General features: G+C 37.9%; 1 protein-coding gene across 8 annotated transcripts in view; it reads right to left on the bottom strand.

The window, feature by feature from the left end:
- Positions 1 to 18,932, bottom strand: part of LOC108318535 (LIM domain containing preferred translocation partner in lipoma) — a 731,582-nt gene that overhangs the window by 387,086 nt on the left and 325,564 nt on the right. For all 8 annotated transcript variants that reach the window (XM_017549618.2, XM_017549612.2, XM_017549620.2 and 5 more), the window contains one exon: positions 11,897 to 12,009. In XM_017549618.2, coding sequence (XP_017405107.1) covers positions 11,897 to 12,009 — 113 coding nt within the window. The remainder of the gene's footprint in view (positions 1 to 11,896; positions 12,010 to 18,932) is intronic.

Raw genomic sequence — 18,932 nt, 5'->3', positions numbered from 1 at the left:
CGTATCTACTTATAAAATGGCTTGATACAAAAGGATAAAAATGACGAAGCCTGCTGAATGTGCACAGTGAAATACTCTTCCTGGTTGCTGTATTTTCTGTTCAATTGTTTGATCATCTCTTCATGAAATAGCTAACTCTAGGTGACCAGATTCTCTACGAAGTTCTGACACTGAACCTTGAATGAGTAAATCTCTGTGCAGGGAACAGTTTCTCCTTCTCTTTTCAATTCACACAAACCATCAAATGCACGATTTAAAAGCTTTGCAATTATTCGTTGCTCTAAATATGGGGATGATATAATTTCTAATGGAAAGAATTAAAGCTCAAGGAGAGTGAAAAAACTGTTAAAATTTTATTTTCTAAGATAAATCTTTTACTTGTTTAGAAATGCTATGAACGTCAAAAAGCCGAGAAGATAGGACACATAGAATTAACATACTATCACACTACTTCTGCAGCTAAAGAAACTTGAGATTCAGCTCTAAGGCTTGATCTGCCCCAAATCACATCTTGATGTGTCATTTACAGTTCAGAGAGGAAATGGCTGTAAGATAGATTCACACTCCTTTAATCCCAAAGGGAATGATGGAAACTATCAGGAAAGAAGGGTATTTATTCATTTTTTTAAGCCTCTCATAAACCAAATTCTTTATTTCAAAAAATAACAGAAAACATATTTCTTATAATACGAATGCTCTTGTTCTTACATCAATCCTATGTTCATAAAAACATTTTTTCCCACTAGTTGGAGAAATTGTACTTATTTTTTAAGGGTAAGAAAGATTGACTTTGATATCTTTACTACATTTTATTGACAAAATGCATATAAAACTGACTTTAAAAACGTGAAAACAATTTCATTTTACAGATCTGTACAGAGTTTCCTGTATTTTACACCATAGCGCTTTCTTCCAACATATACACTTTTTTTTTTTTTAATCTGAAGACAGTATTACAATAGAGGATTCTAAAACAGAACTCATGACAGCAAATAATGAAAATACTTGGAAAGGAAAGTGACAACTGGTGTTTTGTTTCCTTCACGAAAAATGAATACAAAGGGAGAATAACAATACAGCGGCGATGGCAATGGAGAGAGAAATGGACCAGCATGTCTCAAAAAGACAGAGAGCTTGATCCCTTCCTGGGCCAGTTAAGCCCATGGAAACCTGAAATGCCGCATAACCTCAAAGCCTCAGCACCTTCACAAGATGCTGAATCCTCCCTACCTTTCCCTTCACAAAAGTTGTCTAAAGATTTAAGCGAGATAAAGTATATGAACGCCTTTTATTTTAAAAAGGCAATGTCTGCAGGGCCCTCTGTTCGCCTGTAATCTCATCACTTTGGGAGGCCAAAGCAGGCAGATCACTTGAGGTTAGGAGTTCGAGAGCTGCCTGGCCAACATGGTGAAACCCGTCTCTACTAAAAAAAATACAAAAATTAGCTGGGCATGGTGGCACGTGCCTGTAATCACAGCTACTCGGGGGACTGAGGTAGGAGAATCCCTTGAACCCTGGAGGTAGATGGAGGCTGTAGTGAGTGGAGATCACACCATGCACTCCAGCCTGTGTGACAGAGCAAGACTCTATCACAACATGCGTTTTGGAATTTACAGGAAAGGAGGCCCTGGACAAGTCAAACTCGCAAAAGCTAATGATAAAATAATGATCATAATAGCTTAACCCCTCAAGGATTGGTATAAACGCCCCATGTTATAATACATTTTATCTAGTAAGAGTACAAAAATTCTTGACTTTTGAATGGATCCAGCAAAGTCAGCTATGCACAGAAAATGTGTCTCAAATATTAGAGTTTCAAAGTAGTCGATTTAGAAACAAAATATGAGTTAGTGCCTTAGGTTTTTTGGTGCCAGCATCCTCTACTCCCTTTTACTCCTTCTTTTAGAACAAGGTGTTTGTTTGCGCCTGTTGACAGGATTATGCAAATTACAAAAGAACAAAAGGATTTGTGGGCCCAATAAGGCTTCCTTACCACATCCATGGAAAAGAGGTATATGATAGAATCTATTAGGGGTTTCTCAGAGAATACGCCAGAGGCCAGGATGGAAGCTGTGCTAATTCTCCACCAAAAAATTACAAAGTAAACTATCTCGGCAGTTCCTGGCTACTAAACATCAACATATATTATTGATAACACTGGCTGATTTCTGAGGATTTAAGGGGATCCCGACATTCTCTCATTTGTAAAAAGTCCCTGAAATGCATTTTGTTATTGTCTATTTAAAAATAAGTCACTGCTTCCATGACACTTGTGAGATCAAAACAAAGTTCCCTCAACTCTTGGAACCTCATTTTTATTTAATTAGTTAAATTATACTTGTGCTGGTATAATGTATTTTGTAAATTATAAATCACCATGAAATTACAAAGAAGTGATATTTTATTACCAAGGCATTGAATTTTAGAGCTGTAAGAGATCTACATGATTATTTAATTCAATCATTCATTTTACAGAGGAAGTTTGTGGGAGTATTTCTTTTGCAATATATATATGTATATATATGAAATCCTGAAGCTTATACTAGCAAGGGATGGGATCACTGGTGAACCCTAAGGAGGCATGCTACAAATCACATATCAGTGACAACTGTGGCAAAACCCATCAGAGAGATCTCCCAGCCCAAAATATCACAACAGTAAAAATATTTACTGAGCCTTAGGATATATCAATTACATAAAATATTCTTTATGTTCATTATGTCTTTGAAACCTCACAACAATCACCCATTTTGCAGAGGATTTAAGTCGGCCACAGAAAGGTTAAGCAGCATACCACAGTGATGCAGCTGGTGAGCAGGAAGCCAGATGTGAACCCAGGAATCCTGGAATAGCACTTGCATTGTGAACCATCACATTCCGCTGTCACTGAAGCTTTCTTTGGCTTATCCATGCTATCAGGGAGCACTTTTCTGTGATAAACTCCTCAGGCAGCAAAGTGAGCTTGAGATACATAGAAAAAGATACTAGGATCTGAGCACACTTCAAGCTGCCACAACAAAAAAGATGAGGGAATGGGGCACGGTTCTTTAGAATGGATGTTAGAAAGTCAGTAATGGATGTAGTGAAAGTCAGTCAAAAGAGCAGCGAAATCATTTAATGAGTTTATGCTTTGAAACAAAAAGGACCCTGCCACAGTTCCCAACACTGCTGGTGACAGTTTGTCATCGAGAAGCAAAGTCGCCAATGAAAACACAATGAGGGAGGAAATCGAAAGGGCTGGAGAACTCAACCAGAGACCAATGCACATAGGGCTGCCACAGCTCCTGCAGCCCTCACGTGGCATACCTGTATGGCATGTAAAGTGGGGGTTTTGCTACCTGGCCGTGGATCCCCAAAACATCAGCCTTGAGGACCCAGATAAACCTTGCTCGTCTATTTTTGACCTGTGCATCTAAGAGCAATTCTTTTGCTGTCCTGCGTCCTCTAATTACACACACGAGTGAAAACTGGATGTATATACCCTATGGCCACCCTGCATTTAAAGAACTATATATTCCTGATTTAGATAAAAGATAAAGTTTTAAATGCAAGCTATTTACCCTGAACAACAGATATCCAGAGCCACTCCTACCAAATACTCTCCCAAAATTCAGTTTAGTAGGGCATTTATAAGTCAAAAGCAGAGTATCACCACAAAAATTAAAAATAAAAAAGGGAAGTAAGCAACAGAAATCCCTCCATGTAGTAGAACTATTGGAAAATGAAAACTAATATGAAGAATAGAGAAGAAATCCAGTTCCACAGCGTAGGAGTTCATAAAGAAGAAAAAGGTGAATGAAAGATAAAATACGTTTTCAAAATATTATAAGAAAATCTTGGCTGGGAGCTGTGATTCACACCTGTAATCCCAGCACTTTGGGAGGCGTCAAGGCAGGAAAATTGCTTGAGGCCAGGAGTTCAAGACCAGTCTGTGCAAAACAGCAAGACCTTGTCTCTACAAAAACATTTAAAAATTAGCTGGGCATGGTGGTACACACCTTTAGTTCCAGCTACTTAGGAGGTTGAGGCAGGAGAATCACCTGAGCTCAAGAGTTCAAGGCTGCAGAAAGGAAAAAAAAAAAAAAAAAGAAACAAAAGAAAAAGAAGAAGAAAATTCCTTTCAGTTAAAGAAAACTCTACTCAAGTAGAAATAGTGGGCAGGTAAAAAGTGAGCTGTGTCTAGACACAGTTCAGTAATATTGCTGAATCCCACAAATAAAGCCTATTGACCAAACAAGAAAAATTTACTAAACTGGAAAAAGAATCAGTCTGGCATCAGATTTCTCATCTGTAGCACTGATTACTAAATGATAGTGTGGAAATCTTGGTATAATACTGAAGTAAGGCAAATTGACCTGAGAATTCTACTTATAGCCAAACTTTTACTCAAATATGAAGGTAATAATAATGCATATTCAGATATACAAAGACTCAGGAAATATATCATGCATGTAGCCTTCCCATAAAATTACTTGACTAAGTATTATGGCAGAAAAAAGAACAAAAAAGAAAAGAATCAAGATGAGGAATACGAGAAAAAAATAGTGAATAGAAAGCAGTACAGCAAACAGGTAAAAGTTATAGTTTACTACTAATGTGGTTATAAAATTTAATGCAAGAAACAATTCTCAGAGAGATTTGCTATAAAGTTAAAAATGTTACAACATATTTTCCAAATTATTTTCATAGAATGGAGCAAGGAGGAGAAGAATGTTGAAGCTTCATTTGGCGTTATTTATTGGGAGCAGGATGTATATGAAGATCATAATTTATTCCTTTTAGAGAAATAAATTTGAAAATATCTAGTCTACATCATTTGATTTGTTGATTCCATCAAAAAAAAAAAAAGATGGAATTTTTTTTGAGATGGAATTTTGCTCTTGTAACCTATGCTGGAATGCAGTGGCACAATCTCGGCTCACTGGAGCCTCCGCCTCCTGGATTTAAGCTATTCTCCTGCCTCAGTCTCCCGAGTAGCTGTGATTACAGGCACACACAACCACATGGAGCAAATTTTTGTATTTTTAGTAACAACAGGGTTTCATCATATTGGCCAGGCTGGTCTTCAACTCCTAACCTAAGGTAATCTGCCTGCCTCAGCCTCCCAAAGTGTTGGGATTACAGGCATGAGCCACCACACCCGGCTGACATTACTTTTTTAGAAATTGAAAAAGACACACTACTTTTTGTAAGTTTAAAAAGCAATTAAGTACATTTTACCTTTGAAGAAACCACCAAGACGCTTGATGGAAGAGACAAAATGGGATAAAAACTTTCACTGACTCAAAAAGAACCAACTGCAGTTTCACTTAACTTTGAGCAAAGGAAATTTTCTGTAATATGCAAGCGTAGTAAATTACTTCCTACAGAAACTCAGGAGCTAAGGCAAAGCTAATCTCATTGGTTTTTCCTACCTTCAACAGAACTAACCACCATCAATTTTCCCAAAACATTTTTTCTTTTGTCTAGCAGTTAACCAATCTTTCACTGCAGAGAATATAAATGTGACATAAATTATTTCAAGGTGCAGTGACAGTGGCAATCAGGTATCACTGATATAGGTGAGTAAGTGTGTGTATGTATATGTACATATATTCCATTATCAATCCCAGGGGAAAGGTTTACCTCTTTAAATAAGTTCTAAAAAAATAAAGAAGAGAAACCATGATATTCCATGAAAAGTTTCCAAATGCTAAACGAAATATTGGAATACCCCCCTGGACTCCAGGTTAGCTACTGTCAAGGAAGTTTATACAAGTCCAGACAGCAAAAAATTTCCCTTTTCTTATCTGAATAACCAATCAGAGGATGATTCAGAGCAAAACCTACCAGGAAAACTGTGACATTCTCTCCTACAAAGTCACATTGACCAGAGGGAGTGACTTGCCTAAGAGCCTGCCCAACCTTAGTAAACACACAATGACCTACATATGGGGACCATAAACGTACGGGACGGGATGATCTCAAAGCAAGCCGCTCCTGCTGCTGCTGTCAGGATCACAGACAAGCTTCAGATCAACTGGGGCTTACTGACCCAAAAGGAACTAGGCAAAGGGCCAAGAAGAAATCAGCATCTCAATCACCAATTTGGTATATTTTCATGGATCAAGACATCCTTGTATTCTCACCCTACAGAAAACAAGCATTTTAGAATACATTAAAGCTTCTGCTGACCATTTTGTTTTTGCCCTGGCAACATTGTCCACTACCTCTACCCTTAACCTGGATCTCTTTCGGTACCCAGCCTCCATCTCCCTCATCACACTAACCGGTAGCAGAAAGACAGGCTTTTACGATAAGGTTGTCCAACCCACGTAAAGCCAGTCCAGCTGCCCATTTCCTGTGAGTTCATGAGTGAACGTGGCCATACTGTGGGTTTGAGTTCTTTACGTCTAGAAGGAAAATCCTGTTGTTCTATCCCTAAGACCATGATAGTCCTAGATGGAATCACAAGACAAAAATTCCAGTGCCAGTTTTGCTAAAACTTTAATTGACTTTCAAATTATCATTGTTAAATCAAACATGTAAAATGAGTAAGAAGAAAAATGAGGCCGGGGGCGGTGGCTCATGCCTGTAACCCCAGCACTTTGGGAGGTCCAGGCAGGCAAATCACCTGAGGTCAGGAGTTCAAGACCAGACTGGCCTATGTGGTGAAACCCCATCTCTACTAAAAATACAAAAATTAGCCGGGCATGGTGGGGCATGCTTGTTAGTCCCAGCTACTCGGGAGAGGGAGGCTGAGACAGGGAGGCTGAGGCAGGAGAATTGCTTGAACCCAGGAGGCGGAGGCTGGGTGACAGAGCAAGACTCTATCTCAAAAAACAGAAACAGAAAAGTGATTATAAGCCACTATTCATCATACGCAGATATGAGCTTTGAATGGTTTTCACAAGAATAGGACTATTTGCTTAAGAGCCTTTGGAGGCTGACTTTAAAATAAACAATTTCAGAGCTTTCTGTTCTTTTCCACTAATTCTGGGCATAGCTCATGTCTGTGCTTACTCACTCCTTAGAAAAGTAACATCTTTCAGTAGCTTTACTCATCAACTCCTTGAGACACACAGCACCTATCTCTCCTGGCCTGACCATTGACTTTGCATCATGTTTTAAAAAGGGAAAAAGAAAATCAATGTGAAGAAATCACAAAGTGACAAATTCCTTTTCAATAAACAAAGAGAAATTTTTAACATTTGAAGTAATTGCCAATGGACAAAGCCCCTCTGTTTTCTAACATGGAGGGACTGGAGTTACACTAGCAAGCCTGACCGTTTTGCAGGACCGAACAGCAAAGGAGAGAGGAAGACCAGAGTTATGCAGATACTGGATAGTAGGCAAATAAAAGCAAGCCACAGGACTAGGAAACAAACACAGAAGCAGAATTAGAAGCTGACAACTGAAAGTCACCAAGAAAAGACAAGCAAAGATATCATAAAAAGAGGAAGTTAAATATTGAGCCCCTGAACTCAGAGCCATCAGCTATCAACAAGTAAGTGCCCAATGATCTGATGGGAGTCTATCAGACAACACAGAATTGTTTGCATGGGGTTTCCTGCAAGTGCAGCATGTTTGCCTTAATTTATGTTAACAGCACCACTTGGCATCCAATGACAGATCTGGGGATATCACCCTTATATTTAAAATAACAACAACCCCCTCCAATAAATTGTCAAAGGTTTCAGAACAAAGAGAAAGTTCCACAGCTCGAAACACAAGGCCTATCACACTTACTTTGAGCTTTCCTCCTTCTGTTTTTAATTCTTTTACTTTATTGCTGAGAAATCCACTCTCCTATCTGAAAATTAAGGTCCCACCCAACCATCAAAGTTCAGTTCCATTTAAGTTGTTTCTATGAATCCTTCTTTCTCCAATCACAGTTAATTTACTTCCCTCACTCTCCATCACTAACTTAGGACTTAGATTGTACTTCTGATCAAAGTATGATGACTAAAGCATAATTTACCATAAAACGACTTAAATGACTGTTGTGTATGCATCTGCCGAACGTGATTCTGAGTACTGTATCTGATCCGTCTCCTCATCCTGCAGCACTGCCTCACCTATCACAGTGACCCACAAACATTTTGTCACGTCCGAAAAAATTACAACATTCAAACAACAGAAAGGGACTTGCATGTATCAACTCTAATTTCCTGGAAAGCCTGAAATTCTAAGACACGTACCTTCTTTGTAACTATACTAAGCAACGTTATATAATACCTGCCTATGGGCTGGCTGAAAAGAGGAAGAAATTACCAACTGGGATGTCAGATGAGAATAAAACTAACTGACTGTCCCAAGATTGGGACTCAGAGTATTAAACTGTGATGCCAAGTTCTAAGGCTATAATCATTACCATATATGTCTACTTATAAGACGTATTCAATTTACACTGAATGAATGAAGAACAAATGAATTAATAAAGTGACTGCTAAAGTGTCACTACAAACATCACAGGCATGGAGGTCACGTTAATTCTGACAGAGAAGCAAACCAAATCTCTCACCTGTTTTCCAAGATTCATCTTTCCACATGAAAATGAGAATTGTTAAACCAGAATCCTTAAGGCTAAATATTTGCCTTTTTTCGAAGAAATAAAAGCTTATAGCATACATCAAAAATTCAGACAGCTAAGGAAAACTCAACCATCACCTGGTCCTTCCAAATAAAAACATGTAACCCTCTGCACCGAATCTCAGAGCCTTGCCGTCTGAGAGAGAAGTAAAACAAAGCCAAGTTCACGGGCCATCTGGGACGGCAGGAAGAAAGTCAAGGCCAGGAATGAAGACTTTTCAAATTCAGTAAGCTCCGTCAGAAATCAGAGGATCCAAGATTCAGAACTTCTTGGGTCTCAGTTTCCCCATTTCCGAAAAAAAAAAAAGGAGAAAATTAACTTAGCAAATTCTTGAAAGGACTGCAACTAGATACATGGCGCCAGAGTTGGACTAAATGATCTCCAAGGTCCCTTTCTGCTCTGAAAACCTTACAAATCTTATAATCACTCTTAGTAGACATTCTTTTGGCTCTGACCTGAAAATCTGGCTGGAAACATAAACAGTCTTCTACATAAAAACACACATTTACCAGCTATAATTTGGACTTGGCAATATGAGGTTTTACCATAGCTAAGAGGAAAATGTGCAAAATTTTCTCCAGTGATCATACCACTTTAGGCTCTATCATGGCTCATATCTCTATGTGGTACACACATGACCAGAGCAGGGCCAAGCCGCTGTCACATCTAAGTCACCACTACACAAGGGGACGGCATGTCCATTTTCTTTTGAACTTATCAACAATCTTCCACGTGAAGAGTCTCAAAAATAACAGGCCTCTCCCTACGAGATTTGTCCTTTCCCATTTGGCAAACTGTATTTTTTTATCCTTCTCCCTTCTGTTTTACAGAGAACATAAGCCAATATGGCAACAGGCGTTTTGTTTATTTCCTTCCTCTTCAAAAACAAAGCCATGGCTTGAGTACATCTAACAGAACAAGGTCCACATGAAAAAAAATTCTTCATAATTTATTGAAAGTCCCATGTTTGAATTTTTTAATGGAATCCACTGGAAAATCCTTGTTATTTTTCTTACGTATTAATAGTTCTTCTAATATAACATCAAAATATTTGTATAGCCCTTTTGGTTTAACACCTTCAAATCTGTCTGTATTTCATTTCCTTGTAAGGGGTGTGTGTGTGTGTGTGTGTGTGTGTGTATGTATGTGTGTGTATATATATATATATATTTGCTTTTTCATTAGAGGAAACTGGGATTCAGCATGCCCTGCTCAAGATCATACAACTAGAATAAGCTGTGCAACTAGTTTTCAATCACAAGTCTTTTGTCACTACTTCAAACAACATTTTCAGAACTAAAGATTTAAAATGCAACAAGATAGTTTCTACGACAATGTAAGAGAGGAAACAGTCAGTGACTTTAAAAATTGTGCATATTAAACAATATGCAAAAAACCAACCTCAACAAAATAAGAGCAAAGGTACATTAAAGGCAACTCTAAGGATTTATTTATCTTATTAAAAAATGACTAAAACTAAGAAAAATCAAATATATTGTTTTTATTTGACAAAGGTTCTATCTGTTGCATAAAATAAATACAAACTTTATAGAACTCTCATTTATTACTGGCATCTGATAGTTAATTTTACTAATGTACACCAAAATAAAATGCAAGAAATTCATGGCATATATTTGCGATACATACATTTTTTAATAGCCTTAAAAGATCTAGACTCCAAATTGAATTGGAAATTATGGGTTACAACTGCAACTTACTAATTTCAAATGATAGATAATATCAAAAGTGCTTTCTATTTCTTCACAACTACTCTATATGAAAATATACTCCCCAAGAAATCTCTATAGCTCATTCTCTCCTTTCCTTCTTCAAGTCCTTGTTTACGTCTCACCTTGTCACTGCGGCCATATTGATGAGGCCCACCCTAGGTAAGCAAGACCCCTTCCCTGATTCCCCACTACTCACTCTAATGTACTTTGTAATGTATATATCTTGTTTATTTCCACTAGTTCCGCTAACTTTTACGTTCCCTGAGGACAGAGCGGTGTCTGTCGTTTTTGCTATAACATTCCTAGTGCTTGAATAATGCCCACATAGGAACACAGAATATTTGCTGAGTGAATGAATCATGTCTTTGTTTATCTTCCTCAACCTCAAATTTAGGAGAAAGAAAGGCAGATAATAGAACAAACCATTTAAGCAGTTTTTCCCCAAGACTTTTTCTCTTTTATACTTTTTACTATAGGGTATTTTAAACTTATACAAAGGTATATGTTTAAAACACTGTATGCCTATATCAAAATATCTCATGTATGCCATAAATACCATATACCTACTTGTACCTACAAAAGTTAAAAAGAAAAAAATAATACTATAAAACAAATGATAAAGTTAATGAGTAATAATTCAGTATATTGGATGTTCCACAAATGATAATATTAGATATTTTTTAAAAGGTAGGCTGAATAACAGAATCAACCTCCATGCACCCAACGTTTATCAAATCATAACCAACCTTATTTCACCCACGTTCTCACTCAGTAGTTTCCGACTCTTACTATTTTGAAAAAAGTTACCAGACTGCATTCCATTTTATCTACAAATATTTCCAATGTTTCTCTAAAAGACAAAGGAGATTCATTTTTTTCCTCAGTGTATCTATACTAATATAGTCACCATCTAAAAATGTAATAATAATTCTATTACTTTATTAGCTTTTCTTCTTGACATGAAGGACTTCTTCAGCTTAAAAGGTGGCAGCTTTCTGCAGGTACCTATGATCGCAGCTTAAGAACCACTCGTAATGTCACATCTGATTCCAGCCCTGAGTTACTGTGCAATTGCCACTCTCTGGACCCCAATAGTTCTATATAATTGATACATATAATGTGCGCCCTTCAACTTACCCAGAAGAGAAAATCCTAAGGATATTTGATGTTGCTTTTGCTAGAAAAATATTGCTGATCAATAGGATCCACATGAAGCAACTACAGCCTTAAAATGTCAGCCTTACTCATTTGAATGCAATGTTTGTAGCTAGAGAAAATGGCAATAAAAAGACATGTCTGTATGTCCTCCAAATAACAAAGAAATGTAGACTTCTCAGATAGTATTCCTTAAAAAATGGCTTTGGGATTTGAAACAAAATTAGTAGGTAAAAGGATTTCGAGGGCTTCGGAGGGTAAGCCAGCAGAACTCTGGGAAGCTTGAGTCAGGCATGTTCCATTAAAGTACCTTAGACCTTTGGAAGCTGTAAAGCTCTCAACAGGCTCTGGATAAATATTTATCCAGCATAGAAACAACCATGAAATTAATGAGCTTCCTAGGATGGCTTATAAGCATGATTGTAACTGCAGCTCTTACCTGTACCTTGAAAGCCTCTTCATCAAGAGGTGGTGGAGGAGGAAAGTTTCCAGAGATAGATGGAAGGGCACTGGAATCATCTAAAGGTGGAGGTGGGGGTGGAAGAAAATCGCCTACAAAAAAGAAGTACACACGGGAAGTTAATAAGGATGCAATGTTATAGTACTCTTAAGATATATTTGCTGGCATTTTGCTTCTTTATAATTGGCTTTGACACATAATTTTTTGTGTATTGTATAGCAATTATTCCCCATCTTAGTTTAATTAGTAGCCTTAATTAGTAGACTTAGCTTTCAGAACAAAGAGAACCAGATTTGATATTTAAAAATGGTATAAAAGCTAGTCTAGAGGAGTCAACATATTAAGCAAAGCAAATAATGAGCTTGGATGGGGGATAGGGTTACTGAACTGTATACACTTTGCTGCTTGCTCTCAATACATTTTCAATAAAATTGAGGAGGAAAAAAATATACACAACTAAAGATAATACAAGATGCAATTTATGAAGATGCATGAATAACCCTCTGGAAATTGAGATAAAGTGGAAGGGCATGGAAGTCTCAGTGGATCATATAATTTTCCTGAAACATGATGTAGAGACCACATCCATCCTTGGCAGAAAGACAGGAGAATATAGGCATGGAGATCAGAAAGTTCCAGGCATGGGTAATAAAAAGCAAGTCATGACATAGCAAAAACATTGGACCCAGGAATGTAAAATAATACCAGTGGGTTATAAAAATTAGATATGTGATAAAATTAAGGTTTTTATGTGTGCTGCCCATCTAAAAAAGGGTTTGAATTTTATCATGCATGCAGCAGGGATCCACCAAGGATTTCTGAGAACACTTGGTTACAATATGATTTACTAAAGACTAATTTAAAAGTCTGTGCAGGACAGATTAGGAGAAATGAATAAGAAACATCCAATTCAGAAATCTATGCATAATCCAGGCAAGAAGTAATGAGACTTTGGGTTACTGAGAAAAACCCTGAGAAAAAACAAGCACACTGCTGTTAAAGTTGTGGAGGGAGTGAATCTAGTCTCTGTGATCTAAGTTACACACATGTATCCAAGAGCTTATGGTTCCTGGTATGAAACCTTTTTAAATAGTCTGCCAAAAATTGTATTGGGGAAACAGAAACTTCTACCTTTTAATCTTTTCTCTATTTGTCTTTTCCTATTAAAAATAATGTTTTTGATGTGTTGGAGAAGTGATCTTTTCTATTTATGGATGAGTAGCTTTTCCTTGCATTTCAGTTGCTCAACACTTAGTGGGGTAGAGCAGCAGTCTCCACCATTAAATGACTTGCTTTTGGATATTATCAAAATATCACAGTTTAGGCCTTCAGAAATAGAAGTCTAAGAGTGGAAGTGGGGGCACAGTAGAATGATTGTGTGTGGGTTTTGTTGTTCTGATACACCGTTAAAATGGCTCACTTGGCCTCTATTTGACTTATAAATAACAGTCTTAGAATTGAAAGTGTAGCTAAGCCAAGAACTGTCAGGTCTAGCCCTAAGCCAAATTCAGACTACTAAGCAATCAAAAGCACCATCTCTAGAGCATTCTGCTTACCAGACTCTCTCTATGCCAGGCAGTATGCTAAGATTTTCATACACTGCCACCAAATCGTACAACAATCCTCAACGCTGATGGTCCTCAAACTTTAGAGTTTATCAATATCTCTGGAATGTCTTATTAAAATACAGATTTCCAGGTCCCAGATCCAGAGATTCTAATTCAGTATGTCTGGAGAGAAGTCCAATAATTTGCATTTCTAAAAAGATACTGGGTGATTGATGCCTTTGGGGCTGAGAGCACACTTTAATAACCACTGCATGTTATTAAAGGTTCAATAACTTACATCAGAAAGAATTTCCTATTTTTCTTTTTCTCTGGGTGCACAAATCTGGGGAATTAATTTGTCCATATCTTTGCGGATTATAAATCTCATAAACCTGTATTCATTCTATTCAGTAGTATTAAAAATTGGTTAAATATCAGAATCACCAAGGAAACACATTTAAAAATGCTGATGTCCAAATTCCAACTCACAGCAATTCAATTAGAATCTTGGGGACCGGAGACAGAGAGTGAGGAGGTCAGGCACCAGTACTCCTATAAAACCTAGGTGATTCTAATGTGCAGCCAGGATTGAGAAACTTTCGTTTGGCCACAGACTGAATGAAAAAATGTGTAATGCTTGTTAATTAAAAATAACTGTCAAGAATTCTTTACTGCCTTTAAAAGTCATAATGAATGAAAAGAATGCTCACAATGAGATCTTAGATGACACAGTAAAGGTTTAGGTTGCTGATTACCAACTCAAATTCACAGCCTAATTTCCAGTTCCAAATGTTCTATCGAAACCTATGCTGCATGAGTCTGTTCTCTCACTGCTACAAAGAACTGCCTGATTATGGGTAATTTATAAAGAAAAGAGGTTTAATTGACTCACAGATCTGCTGCCTTGACAGGAAGCATAGCTAGAGGGCCTCAGGAAACTTACAATCACGGTGGAAGGTGAAAGGGAAGCAAGCACTTCTTACATGGCAGCAGGAGAGAGAGAGAGCATGAAGTGGGGACTGCCATACACTTTTAAACCACCAGATCTTGTGAGAACCTACTATCACAAGAACAGCATGGGGGAACCTCCCCTGTGATCCAATCACCTCTCACCAAATCCCTCCCTTGACATGTGGGGATTACAATTTGAGATGAAGTTGGGTGGGGACACAGAGCTAAACCAAATCACTATGTCTTCTTCATCCTCACGTTATAAAAGGATTCCTGAACTCCCTTTTATACTTCATCAGGTTTGGTTACATCATGGAAAAATTTCAGAGCATCAGAGAGTATCAGAACTGAACAAAGTCTCGGAGATCACATTATCAAACAGAGGCCCTGGGTGATTGATGTGACTGGATCTGAGACCACACTTTGAGAACCACAACGTGTTACTCCTGCTTTGGACCCACAAGATTAGAAAGGTTCAATAAACTATGTCATAAAGAAGCTACATGAATAGTCCAAAATTTCCCAACAAATTAGTCTTAAAAAGTACAATTGTCTGTCCCTTGCAAATATATCCTTCTTTACTCTGTTTCTCTAATAGAACTTAGACATAGTGGGGCACAGGCTGACCAGTGTCCTGGGAGGGTCTAAAGGAACAAAAAAGAAAAGTAGAATTTTTTTTTTTTTAAGAAACAACTTGAAAAGATGGACTCTATATTGAAAGCATGAAAAGGCAGATGATTAAAAGCCCTCGTGATAAGCGCATAATTATCTGCTTTATTTAGATCAATTATTAAGTCAGACCAAAGTTTTCAGTTCTTTAAACTCAACCATCAAAGGGTCCTTACTGCATTCCTTAGAGAGGAGCTCATGTTTTCAGAAGACATAGAGAAATGGGCAAATATCCCGAAAACAGATACAAATATGATAAAAGGAGAAGAAATGGGTCCTTTGGAGAGAGGCATAAACTAACCGATATAGTTTCAATGAAAAAATCCTAATAACTCTGATAAATCAGACTAAAAGTTTAAGAGAATTCTGACTTAGAACTCATCATTTTCGTAGACAAGTAAACAAGGGAAAATGCCTCTAAGTTACTGTGAAAATAAGTTCAGCTTTAGAGAGAAGGCAGAATTCTCATGTTTAAGAAAAATGGGAAAACGAAAAGAACTATATTTATATGAGTGAACGAAGGGGGAAGGAGATCTTTTCCATTCTAACAGATTTCTGAAAACAATGAAACAATGAAAGAGCATCGGGCTTTGATTCCTGGGTGGTGACCCTTCTGCAGAAAAGCCCCTGGATCAAATGAGCTGCAATGCCTTCCGGCCAGCAGAGCTAAGCTGTAGACCTTCATATTAGTGCCTGCCCTGTCCTCTTTGCCTTGCCTCCCAGATTCTGTGACCTACAGGGAAATCGCAACTCACCTCCCAGACTCTGAGGTGAATAGGCAAGCTTTAGGAAAAAAAAAAAAAAAAAAAAGTCATCCGGCAATTGGCAGTAATATATCAAATCTAAAATGGAAACGTTCAGTTTTAGAAATGGTAGAGTGGTTATAGACACGTGCTTTCAGACCTGGTCCCTCCATACTCCACTCATCATCCAAATCCTACCTACATACAAAATATATTTATGCCTCCATTTTCATATAAGACCGTTTATTCAAAGTTACGTAGCTGGTGAAATATAGAGCAGGAAATGGATTCTCACTCTCTTGGAGAGACGCTGAGAAGTTATCTTGCTTGCTTTGCTCCATATGAAACCAAATCATTCAGCTAATATTCAGAAGGCTTTTGCTGTGCGCCAGAGGTAGCACCAAGAAGCAGTTAAACAAGGAGTTGGACAAATCAAGTATTCCATCTCTGATTCCCAAACACTACTTTCTGCCAATTTACTTCAGAAAACAGCCTGTTAGGCATATCGTTAACTCGAAAAGGGAGTGAGGAAAACCTCCAGAGGACCCAGCTATGCATATTTTCTCAAGCTCTCCTTCTTACTTACTCTGCGGCACTGAGAAGCAGGGATGGTTAGCTGGGACCAGCTGAGCCACCCCCACTGTGGTGACCCTAGCACTTGTGACAGTCAGATAGGAAAGGCATCCACCTAATGTGGAGTTTGCTTATCCCTTCATGAAACAAAGGCCCCCATCAGAGGGTGAAGACAGCAAAAATTTACCTGCAAAGTAAGTAAATTACTAGTTGAGGGTAGAAAAACACATGGGAACAATTCAATTCTGATCATCAAGAAAGTTTGGATTGATTTACTGTTGTAGAAAAAGAAAACAAACAAAGCATCACTCTCTTCTTCATCTAAATACCCATATAAAACCCACACACACATCCAGAGATTTAAATAGCAGCCCTTTTTGCACCTTATATACAGCTCTATCATAGTATCTGTAATACTTGATTGTATTTGTGTGTTATGATCACTCCCTCCTGGTTAGAACTGAAGCTTCTTACAAGTAGAGTCCACTCATGATTTCTCTTTATATACCCATCCCTAGTCACAGGTTTGGGCCAGCACATCCTCAGTAACTGTAGGTTGAATGACTGAAAAAGAAGTCATTCAATTCCTAAATTGATGTTTTAAAAAATGATCTGGTGTTGGCCAGGTGCAGTGGCTCACGCCTGTAATCCCAGCACTTTGGGAGGCCAAAGAGAGCAATCACAAGGTCAGAAGTTCAAGACCAGCCTGGCCAATATGATGGAACCCTGTGTCTATAAAAAATACAAAAATTAGTCAGGTGTGATGGAGCACACCTGTAATCCTAGCTACTGAGGAGGCTAAGGCAGGAGAATCTCCAGACCCTAGGTAGTGGAGGTTGCAGTGAGATGAGATTGCACCACTGAACTCCAACCTGGGCAACAGAGCAAAATTCTGTCTCCAAAAAAAAAAAAACCTGGTGCCTTTGACCAGTACTTCTCAAATGTCAATGTTCCAATCATCAGGGAATCTAGATAAAATGCAAACTCTGATTCAGGCCCACACTGGGGCCTGAGATTCTGCATTTCCAACATGCTCTCAGGTGCTGCTGACATAGACTCACGGGCTGCACTGGCAGTGACACGGCTCTAGCTTCCTCTAGCTGGAAGTTATTGCTTCTCCCACTTTGTTGAGGGGAGAATTTTTGGTTGTTGGAGAAAAATCTAAATATTAAGGTAATTTTAAAACCATGTAGATACTCCTCAAATTAATCACATTTTAAATGATGAAGTCAAAAGAGTTTGGGTTGGAATACACACACACACACAAGGTGAACAATTTTTAATCAAGGTGAGCAGAGTATAAGCCTCAAGTAAAGACAGTTATTCATTTCCACTAATAGTAACTGGTGGCTGGGCCTGTGGCTCATGCCTGTAACCCCAGTACTTTGGGAGCCCATGGTGGGCAGATCATGAGGTCAAGAGTTCAAGACCAGCCTGGCCAACAGGGTGAAACCCCATCTCTAATAAACATACAAAAATTAGCTGGGTGTGTTGGTGCGTGCCTGTAATCCCAGCCAGTCAGGAGGCTAAGGCAGAAGAATTGCTTAAACCGTAAGGCAGAGGTTGCGTTGAGCAGAGATGGAGCCACTGCATTCCAGCCTGAGTATCTCAAAAAAAGAATAAAAAAAAAAAAAGTTTGAAGGGAAAATAGTACAAAATCTTAAACCCAAAAACTTAAAACACAAACCTCAGCTCTACGCTTTACTTCAGGCAATGCAATTCTATAATCGCAGACTCGGTTTTCCTCACCTATGAAATGAGACAGTCATAGCTACTTCAAGCTGTGAATCAAAGCAACTAAAATTGTAACTCTGAAACTTTTTTGACCACAACCTAGAGTAAAAAATATATTTTATATAATGAGGTAATACTGCTATCTAGATATGTATATGTACACGTATACTAGAACAAAAGGGTTTCATGAAACCATACCTTCTCTCTCTCTCTCTCTCTCTCTCTCTCTATATATATATATATATATATATATATATATATATATAAAACACACATTGAAATGTTTTATTTATTTGAAAAAAAATATTGGTTGTGACCCACTAAATTTACTGTGCCCCAGAAATAGGCCTCAATTTATGTTTTGAACATCACTGAGCTAAATTATATGCAAGTGACTTGTACAATGTCTACATTATACATGACAATTATTTCTTTTCCCTTATGCACAACAGGGCAACTCAATCTAAACTTCATCACTCAGAGGAGGAGACCAAGCTCCCTGAACAGGTTTCCTTAAAGACAAAAATGAGAGAGTAAAACAAATGTAGCATCAGTGATGATCCCCACAAGGCAATGGAATTATCCCACAGCTATAATGTACACCTCAGAGACTACAGGCAATTTATTATGAAACTAAATAACTGAAGACTTCACTTATAATTTCAACTTCAACTCCATGTTCAATTTGCATCAAAATATGTGTGCTACCAATAAAACTGCGCCAGAAAACACCTTGAGTGAAATATTTTTAAATGAAGCATTCAAGGCTTAGGACAACATATATAATGTTATCATTTG

This window comes from Cebus imitator, unplaced genomic scaffold (genome assembly GCF_001604975.1).
Source record: "Cebus imitator isolate Cc_AM_T3 unplaced genomic scaffold, Cebus_imitator-1.0 Scaffold220, whole genome shotgun sequence".
In the NCBI taxonomy this organism is placed as follows: domain Eukaryota; kingdom Metazoa; phylum Chordata; class Mammalia; order Primates; family Cebidae; genus Cebus; species Cebus imitator.
Note: the sequence above shows the minus strand (reverse complement) of the source record. Positions and strands in the feature narration are given on the sequence as shown.